The 9,724-nt window shown below is 60.6% G+C and overlaps 1 protein-coding gene across 1 annotated transcript in view; it reads left to right on the top strand.

Annotated features, from left to right (window-relative positions):
- Positions 1 to 9,724, top strand: part of LOC113204179 (uncharacterized) — a 194,435-nt gene that overhangs the window by 173,333 nt on the left and 11,378 nt on the right. The window contains 11 exon segments of the mRNA XM_052268795.1: positions 2 to 3,364; positions 3,447 to 3,785; positions 3,870 to 4,175; positions 4,345 to 4,648; positions 5,359 to 5,690; positions 6,398 to 6,730; positions 6,895 to 7,215; positions 7,362 to 7,838; positions 8,167 to 8,517; positions 8,614 to 8,826; positions 9,369 to 9,466. Coding sequence (XP_052124755.1) covers positions 2 to 3,364; positions 3,447 to 3,785; positions 3,870 to 4,175; positions 4,345 to 4,648; positions 5,359 to 5,690; positions 6,398 to 6,730; positions 6,895 to 7,215; positions 7,362 to 7,838; positions 8,167 to 8,517; positions 8,614 to 8,826; positions 9,369 to 9,466 — 6,437 coding nt within the window.

Genomic DNA, 9,724 nt, shown 5'->3' with positions numbered 1-9,724 from the left:
AACTCGGACTGTCCCAGGACCAAAGCCTGCATTCGCAACAAGTGCAAGGACCCGTGCCCAGGCACCTGTGGCGCCAGCGCCATCTGCAGCGTGGTGAACCACGTCCCCATCTGCAGCTGTCCGGAAGGAACGTCTGGCAACGCCTTCATCGAGTGTAGGCCGATTCCACCGCCTGTCGTTACGAACCCATGCAACCCGTCGCCATGCGGACCCAACAGCCAGTGCCGCGAAATCAACGGACAAGCAGTGTGCTCGTGCGTTCCAGGATACATCGGCTCGCCGCCGTCGTGCAGGCCCGAGTGTGTCACGAGCTCCGAGTGCCCGCTCAGTGAAGCTTGCCTCAACCAGAAATGTCGCGACCCTTGTCCAGGCACCTGCGGTATCGGCGCACGCTGCAACGTTGTGAACCACAACCCCATCTGCAGCTGCCCACCTCGATACAACGGTGATCCGTTCGTCCGCTGTCAACCGATTCCTCTGGAGGCACCACCAGTGGAGCCCGCCAGACCTTGCCAGCCATCGCCTTGCGGGCCGAACGCCGAGTGCCGGCCAGTAGGAGACTCGCCCTCGTGCTCGTGTCTGACGGGCATGATCGGCGCGCCACCCAACTGCCGACCGGAGTGCGTGAGTAACAGCGAGTGCGCCTCGAACCTCGCCTGCATCAACCAGAAGTGCCACGACCCCTGCCCGGGGACGTGCGCGCCCAACGCCGAGTGCCGCGTCGTCAGCCACGCGCCCAACTGCATCTGCCCGGTGGGCTTCAACGGGAACCCGTTCATACAGTGCGACCCTGTGCAGCAGCCCGTCGTGGCCGAGTACATCAACCCGTGCCAGCCGTCTCCGTGCGGCGCTAACGCCATCTGCCGCGAACAGAACGGAGCCGGATCTTGCACCTGCCTGCCGGAGTACATCGGCAACCCCTACGAGGGCTGTCGACCCGAGTGCGTCATCAACTCGGACTGCCCGTCGAACAAGGCCTGCATTAGGAACAAGTGCATGGACCCGTGCCCAGGAACCTGTGGACAGAACGCCGACTGCCAGGTGGTGAACCATCTGGCACAGTGTACTTGCTGGCCGGGCTACACTGGAGATCCGTTCCGATTCTGCAATGTGGTTCCACCACAACCTGTCCAAGCTGACCCACCGCCAAGGAACCCCTGCCAGCCTTCACCTTGCGGGCCAAACAGCCAGTGCAGGGAGATCAACGGTCAGGCCGTGTGCTCCTGTCTGCCCACCTACATCGGCAGTCCACCATCTTGCCGCCCAGAATGTACTGTTAGCTCGGAATGTCCGTTCGACAAGGCCTGCGTCAACCAAAAGTGTGTGAACCCGTGCCCAGGCCCGTGCGCACAGAACGCGCGCTGTGACGTCCGCAACCACAGTCCCATCTGCAGCTGCATTGCTGGGTACACGGGCGATCCGTTCGGTCGCTGCTACCCCATTCCGCCGCCGCCACCGCCACAGGACGTGCCCATTCCAGTCAACCCCTGCATACCATCGCCTTGCGGCCCGAACGCCATCTGCCAGGCCGTGGGAGACTCGCCGTCCTGCTCGTGCCTCCAGGGTTACGTGGGCGCGCCGCCCAACTGCCGACCAGAGTGCACCATCAACGCGGAGTGCTCCAGCAACCTGGCGTGCATTAGGGAGAAGTGCCGCGACCCGTGCCCAGGCTCGTGCGGCGCCAACGCGCGCTGCAGCGTCATCAACCACACGCCAGTGTGTACGTGCCCGGACGGATACACCGGCGACCCCTTCACCAACTGCTACCCCAAACCACCGCCCCCACCAGAACCAGTCGCCACCGACCCGTGCAACCCGTCACCGTGCGGGCCGAACGCCCAGTGCCGCGACGGCGTGTGCACGTGTCTGCCCGAGTACCAGGGCGACCCGTACCGCGGCTGCCGTCCGGAGTGCGTTCTAAACCAAGACTGTCCGAGGAACAAGGCTTGCATCCGAAACAAGTGCAAAGACCCGTGTCCGGGAACGTGCGGCCAGGGAGCGCTGTGTGACGTCATCAACCACGTGCCGACGTGCACGTGTCCTCCGGGCACCGAGGGCAGCCCCTTCGTGTCATGCCGCCCCGTGCAGCGTGAGCCCGTCTACGTCAACCCGTGCGTCCCATCGCCCTGCGGACCCAACAGCCAGTGCAGGGAGATCAACCAGCAGGCCGTGTGCTCGTGCCTGGCGGGCTACATCGGCGCGCCGCCACAGTGCCGGCCCGAGTGCTCGGTCAACTCGGACTGCAGCAACCACCTAGCCTGCGTCAACCTCCACTGCAAGGACCCTTGCCCTGGCACTTGCGGCGTGGGCGCGAGGTGCTCCGTGGTCAACCATAGCCCCATCTGCGTGTGCCCGCCTGGCCTGGAGGGCGACCCCTTCGTGCGCTGCTTGCCGCGCCCGCTGGAGCTTCCCGAGCCGGCCCGCAACCCCTGCCAGCCCTCACCCTGCGGGCCCAACGCCGAGTGCCGCGTGGCCGGAGACCAGCCGTCGTGCTCGTGCCTGACAGGGTTCGTGGGCGCGCCTCCGAACTGCCGTCCGGAGTGCGTGAGCAACAGCGAGTGCCCGACCCATCTGGCTTGCATCAACCAGAAGTGCCGCGACCCGTGCCCGGGCACCTGCGGCCAGAACGCCGAGTGCCGCGTCGTCAGCCACCTGGCGCGATGCACGTGCGTGCCGGGCTACACTGGAGACCCGTTCGTGCAGTGCGCGCTCGTGCAGCAGCCAGTCGTGCACGAGTACGTCAACCCATGCCAGCCTTCGCCGTGCGGGGCCAACGCCGTGTGCCGCGAGCAGAACGGCGCGGGCGCGTGCATGTGCCTGCCCGAGTACTACGGCAACCCCTACGAGGGCTGCCGGCCAGAGTGCATCATCAACTCGGACTGCCCATCCAACAAGGCGTGTATCAGGAACAAGTGCAAGGACCCGTGCCCAGGAACCTGCGGACAGAACGCCGACTGTCAGGTGGTGAACCATCTACCGGCATGCACATGCTGGCCGGGATACACCGGAGATCCGTTCCGCTTCTGCAATGTCATTCCGCCGCAACCTGTGGCTCAGGACCCACCCAGGAACCCTTGCCAGCCGTCACCCTGCGGACCCAACAGCCAGTGCCGAGAGCTTAACGGCCAGGCCGTCTGCTCGTGCCTGCCAACATACATCGGCAGCCCACCGGGCTGTAGGCCCGAGTGCACTGTGAGCTCGGAGTGTCCGTTCAACAAGGCCTGCGTGAACCAGAAATGCGTGGACCCGTGTCCGGGTACCTGCGGACAGAACGCTCGATGCAATGTGGTGAACCACAGCCCCATTTGTAGCTGCAACGTCGGCTACACTGGAGACCCGTTCACAAGATGTGTCCCCATTCCTCGTAAGTACCACTATCTACATCGGCCACTGATTCCTCTAGTCCGTTCGACAGCTTTAAAACTAACGATGCAATTTGTTTCCAGCGCCACCACCACCTCCGCGAGACCCACCAGTTTACGTGAACCCTTGCATACCATCACCTTGTGGTCCGAACTCTGAATGTCGCGATATCGGCGGAGCACCGTCGTGCTCGTGTCGAATCGGCTACTTTGGCGCTCCGCCCAACTGCAGGCCAGAGTGCACGATCAACGCCGAGTGCGCCAGCAACCTGGCGTGCATGTCGCTCAAGTGCAGAGACCCATGCCCGGGCTCGTGCGGCGCCAACGCGCAGTGTAGCGTCATAAACCACACGCCCATCTGCACCTGCCTGCCGGGTTACATTGGCGACCCGTTCAGCACCTGCCGCCCTATTCCACCGCCACGTAAGTCGCCGTCTCAGCAAAATCTCTTTACAGACAGTGAGCACTGTGCAGTTTTCTCTAACTTAACCTTCTATTCCTGAACAGCACCGGAACCTGTGGCCACTGACCCGTGCAACCCGTCGCCCTGTGGGCCCAACGCCCAGTGCAGGGACGGCGTGTGCACTTGCTTGCCCGAATACTTTGGCGACCCGTACCGCGGCTGCCGTCCGGAGTGCGTCCTGAACCAGGACTGCCCCCGCGACAAGGCTTGCCGACGCAACAAGTGCGTGGACCCGTGCCCGGGAACATGCGGGCAGCAGGCCCTGTGCCTCGTGCAGAACCACGTGCCCACCTGCGTGTGCCCCGAGGGCATGACCGGAGACCCATTCGTGTTCTGCCACCCCACGCCACGTAAGGCGCAAGAGTTCCCCCGCCCCCCCTGATGTTTCAAATAAATGTTTGCTTTCTGCTCTGCATCTCTTGATTCCCCCGGTCGCGCGCGCCGTTCCCGGGGACGGCGCGTCGGCTGGGGGGCACCCCCCGCGGACCCCCTGTGAACCTGTCTGTTGTTTTCCTCTAGCGCCGGTGGAGAGAGACCCCTGTCACCCGTCCCCATGCGGGCCCAACAGTCAGTGCCGCGCGCAGGGCGGCCAGGCCGTGTGCTCGTGCCTGCCGGGGTACTTCGGCGCGCCGCCCGGCTGCAGACCCGAGTGCGTGGTCTCGGCCGAGTGCGCGCCGGTGCACGCGTGCATCAACATGCACTGCGTGGACCCGTGCCCCGGTACGTGCGGGCGCGGCGCGCGCTGCGTCGTGGTGAACCACAACCCCGTCTGCAGCTGCCCCGCCCCGCTCGTTGGAGACCCCTTCACCAGATGCATGCCTCCGCGTAAGCACTCTTTCTCTACGGATCCCTGCAAGCGGCCGGTCGCGGCGCGGTCGTGACGGACTCGTGCCCCTGGGCCTGCCACGGGCCCCGCCGTGAGCTCGCGCCGCGCCCGGCCGCTCCGGTGACAACAGCTGCCTCGCGCCCACTTCAAGCCTGCCCTGGCATCGAACCAGGCAGAGCATGTACTGGCCCTGGCGTGCTTCTCACTGGGAGGGAGCTTCTCTGTACTATATTTATTATTTTCAATTTTCGGCCTTCTGCATTATTTTCTTGGTTTTTCATAACTTTTATTTTCGTTTCTTTTCGTCATTCTAAATTCTTAAACTTTCGATTTTCAACTTGATTACTTTGTATTATATGATCATTCATTTTATTCTTTTATATCTACTGGTGAGGTAGTGACTACTTTTCTTACTCTTCCACATCACCCTTCTACTCAGTTTCTATTCCATAAATTTTCTTTTGTCGTATCTATTTTTCTAAAATTTAATTTCATTTAACAGACGTAACGCCCACTTGGACGTGGACTCAAAGAGTGGCCACTACTTCACCATTAATATTTTCAATTGATTTTCCTAATAATTTCATGTTTTCTGTGTGTGTGTGTTTCTTGACTTCTCTATCTTCATCCCATTTTCTCCCGCTCTTTCTCACTGTTCTTTCCTTTCGCTTGGCATGCCGTGCAGCGGAGCGCCCCGTCCTGGCGAGCCCGCCTCCACCGCCCCGCGACCCCTGCGTGCCCTCGCCGTGCGGCCCGTACGCGCTGTGCGCCGTGGCCGGCGGCCTGGGTGGCCCCGGGGGCTCGCCGTCGTGCAACTGCCTGCCGGGCTACATCGGCGCGCCGCCGTCCTGCCGGCCCGAGTGTGTTGTGAATACCGATTGCGCCAGCAGCCTGGCCTGTATCAACCAGAAGTGCCGCGACCCCTGCCCGGGCTCGTGCGGCCAGGGCGCCGAGTGCCGCGTGGTCAGCCACGTGCCCATGTGCGTCTGCCCGCAGGGCTACGAGGGCGACCCCTTCACGTACTGCCAGCCGAGGAAACGTAAGCAGCGACCGTCCGACGAGGACCTCCGAGAGCAACCAACCAGCCGTCTAACTGTCCGATTGAAATAACAACCAGCCTGCTGCTGCTGAGGAAGTGTGGTGGCGCTGTGAGAGGTGGCCGCTTCTTAGAGTACGAGTGTGGAGGAGGAGGAGAGTTACTGATCCGGAATGTGGAACCGCCGCCTTTACAAACATACCCCCGATATGACTCATAACTCACCCTGTAGTTATCATCACTGCGCATGCGTTGTTTTGATCATTATCATCATGCATCATTCTCACGTTCGTTTTGTTTCTGCATGTCACCCGTCTAACTCTAAGTTAAGTTCAGTATCTGTAGTTTTATTATTATTTGAATGGCTTATATGTGTGTTGTGTATGTAAGTGCTTATTTTCAAGGCTTTCATAGATCGCATGTAGCAATTCAAATGCTTGTTTTGTCAGGTTCGCTTTCGTTGATTGTTTCTGAAGAATGTTAAATATGTATGAGCTTTGTACGTGTATGTGTGTGTGTTCTGGCCCTTGGTATATGGTGATATTTGTTGTAGGTCAAGGGCTTTGGAAGTTTTGGTGTGGTATACGCCTGCATGAATGTTCGCCATTTTCCTTTTCAGCGAGACTCGAACCCTCCTCGTGCCGGTCCGAGTGAGTTCGGTTGTCTTCCCTCCAGCCGCTCTAACGCAGCGCTCTCCTCTCCCCTCACAGCTCTGCCGCCGCCGCCACCCACCGCCGTTGCCGACCCGTGCTACCCGTCGCCGTGCGGGCCCAACGCCCGCTGCCGCTCGCAGAACGGCTACGGCGTGTGCGAGTGTGAGCCCGAGTACCACGGAAACCCGTACGAGGGCTGCCGGCCCGAGTGCCTCGTAAGCTCGGACTGCCCCATGAACCGCGCCTGCATCCGCAACAAGTGCGGCGACCCGTGCCCGGGGACGTGCGGCGTCAACGCCATCTGCACCGTCTCGAACCACATCCCCATCTGCACCTGTCCGGACGGATCCACTGGCGACGCCTTCCGCATCTGCCAGCCCATCCGACGAGGTGAGTATCCGAGGGCCGGTCGGGACGGCGTGCTCGTCGGCGTGCTCGTCGGTGTGCTCGTCGGCGTGCTCGTCGGCGTGCTCGTCGGCGTGCTCGTCGGCGTGCTCGTCGGCGTGCTCGTCGGCGTGCTCCAGCCGCCCGCTGACGCCCCCTTGTCGTTGCAGTTGAGACCGTGCACCACGACCCTTGCGTGCCGTCGCCGTGCGGGCCCAACGCGCGCTGTCGCTCCCAGGGCGACAACGCCGTGTGCGAGTGCCTGCCCGGCTTCTTCGGCTCGCCGTCGTCGTCCAGCGGCTGCAGGCCCGAGTGCGTCATCAGCGCCGACTGCCCGCGGGACCGCGCCTGCGTCAACACCAAGTGCGTGGACCCGTGCCCGGGCACGTGCGGCTACGGCGCGCGCTGCGTCGTGGTCAACCACAGCCCCGTCTGCAGCTGCCCGGCACCCACGTACGGCGACCCGTTCATCGAGTGCAAGGAAGTACCAGGTAAGTCCCGAAGGCCCTGCTGCAGCCCGCTGATACTAGGGTTGGAAATTTTCAGGAAACTTTCCGGATATATTCCGGTAACTTTCCAGGGCTTCCGACCCTATAGGCGACCAGCTCCCGCTAACGTTCGTGTTCTCTGCCCGCAGCACCACCACCCGACCCCTGCAACCCGTCACCCTGCCGCCAGAACGGCCAGTGCCGCGTGGTCGGCGGCGCCGCCGTGTGCGTGTACCCCGAGTGCGTCATCAACCAGGACTGCCCGCGCGACAAGGCGTGCTTCAGCCAGCGCTGCCGCGATCCGTGCGTGGACTCGTGCGGCCTGAACGCGCTCTGCACGCCCGTCAACCACCAGGCCGTGTGCTCGTGCCCGCCGGGCTACTTCGGCGAGCCGCGCGTCCAGTGCCGACGCCAGCCGCTCGAGAGCCCGCCGCCGCCGAGACCCGAGTGCGTCGACAACTCCGAGTGCCCGGGCGACCGCGCCTGCATCAACCAGCAGTGCCGGGACCCGTGTCGCGAGACGCACGTGTGCGGTGCCAACGCCGAGTGCCGCGTGCAGCAACACCGCCCGCTGTGCACGTGTAGGCAGGGCTTCACCGGCAACGCCCAGCTCCAGTGCTACGACAGTGAGTACCCCTCTTACTTACAAAGCACCCTAATAGGTCCTTACGAATCACCGATAAAGTACGTCCGCCATTTGACGTAACGAAACACTATCAAGTGAAGCCTGTGCAAGCTCTTGTAGCGCCTGATGGTTAGGCAATACCTTTCATGCAGTGCATGCGTGCACTGCGGGGTGGCCTACCCAAGGTTTCGCAGGCGCTGAGCTCGGCGCCGTCGAGCTCCCGCTTTTTGTCACAAATGAATCTGGGGAAAACGGACGCACTTTCTGGGCGATCTCTTAGGCTAACGTAAGCATCATCGCTAACTCGAACCCTCCTTTTCGTCCTGCAGTTGGCTGCCGGTCCGACTCGGAGTGCCCGCCGATCCAGTCGTGCGTGAACCGCCGCTGCGAGAACCCGTGCGCGCTGACGCAGTGCGGCCTGAACGCCGAGTGCCGCGTGGACGGGCACCGGGCGCGCTGCTACTGCCCGCCACCGACGCGGGGCGACCCGCTGGTGCGGTGCGACCGGCCGCAGTGCACGCGCGACGCCGAGTGCCCCAACCACCTGGCGTGCCGCGCCGAGCGCTGCGTCGACCCGTGCGACTGCGCGCCCACCGCGCAGTGCAACGTCCAGGACCACCGACCCACCTGCAGGTGTCCGCCCGGCTACATCGGCAACCCGCAAGTCGAGTGCAAGATTGGTAAGTGCCGCTCTAAATCATCCGTACATTCCAACTTTATTGTATCTGACTATGAAAGTGTCTGACATATTTCCTTGCCATTTTCCTCCCTCACAGCCCCTATCGAGGTGCGCCCCGAGTGCACGCAGGACGCCGATTGCCCGAGCAAACAGGCCTGCTTCTCGGGCCACTGCCGCAACCCGTGCGTGGAGACGGAGCCGTGCGGCGACCACGCCGTGTGCATCGTGACTGACACGCTGCCGCTGCGCACCATGGTGTGCGAGTGCCTGCCCGGCTACGTGGGCGACGCGGATGTGCAGTGCAAGCTAGGTAGGGCGGCGAGCCCTCGCCCTCACACATTCTGTGGCAGCCTGGGGGAGAGGATGATTTTTAATAATAGTTGTAGTAGTTGCACTGACGACCAAAGAGTTGACATTATTAATTGTGTGGTGAAAACGGGGCTGTTGGGTCAGTCATTTTAACCAAGCGGGGAAGATGGTCAGCTTTTTGCGCAAGCTCTCAGGTCATTATGTTTTTGTTTTTTGGTTTAACACTTTACGTGCCAAAAGTTCTTGCGGAAAAGCAGACTGGTTTGCCCAGCTTACGTAAAATGACACCTTTTTGAATTAATCAATTGCAGTAGGTGATTTTTTTTAATAGTCTGATACAAATTATTTGTAATTTACCAATATAGAGTTGTAAGGTGCATATAATTGGCTTCAAGTGGTGTAGTGTGGCTTCATGGTAGTAGTTTACAAATTGTCTTTTTTTTTTCTTAAACAAAATAATAAGGCTGCTCATTGTGTGATGGGAGGGTAGAAGGTGTTTGTGTAACAATTGCTCTAACCCATTTGCTGTTGTTATCGTTGCAGGTGCACATCGACAACCAACCAACCAACCACTCAACAACATATGCCATATCACATGGCCCACCCACCCACAAACCCACACACCCAACCCTGTTTATAAATAACCCTCTTACTCCTTCTTTTTCTTCTCTTACTTTCCTCAGAACAGCAACACTGAGGTCCTACTTGCTAGGCTACTCTTCACTAATTATTCTTCTTGCAGGCGTTTTGTTTTGGAACGTTATGTTTCAACGCTTTACATCACTTGAATGGGACTGCCTCACTCGAGCGATGAATGTATTCCACTCCCCGGCTCTGCTTATGGACACAATATTTTATTTAAAATTCATGAAACTATGTGAAAAACAATTTTAGTTTTT

This window comes from Frankliniella occidentalis, unplaced genomic scaffold (genome assembly GCF_000697945.3).
Source record: "Frankliniella occidentalis isolate FOCC.00 unplaced genomic scaffold, Focc_3.1 Scaffold76, whole genome shotgun sequence".
In the NCBI taxonomy this organism is placed as follows: domain Eukaryota; kingdom Metazoa; phylum Arthropoda; class Insecta; order Thysanoptera; family Thripidae; genus Frankliniella; species Frankliniella occidentalis.
Note: the sequence above shows the minus strand (reverse complement) of the source record. Positions and strands in the feature narration are given on the sequence as shown.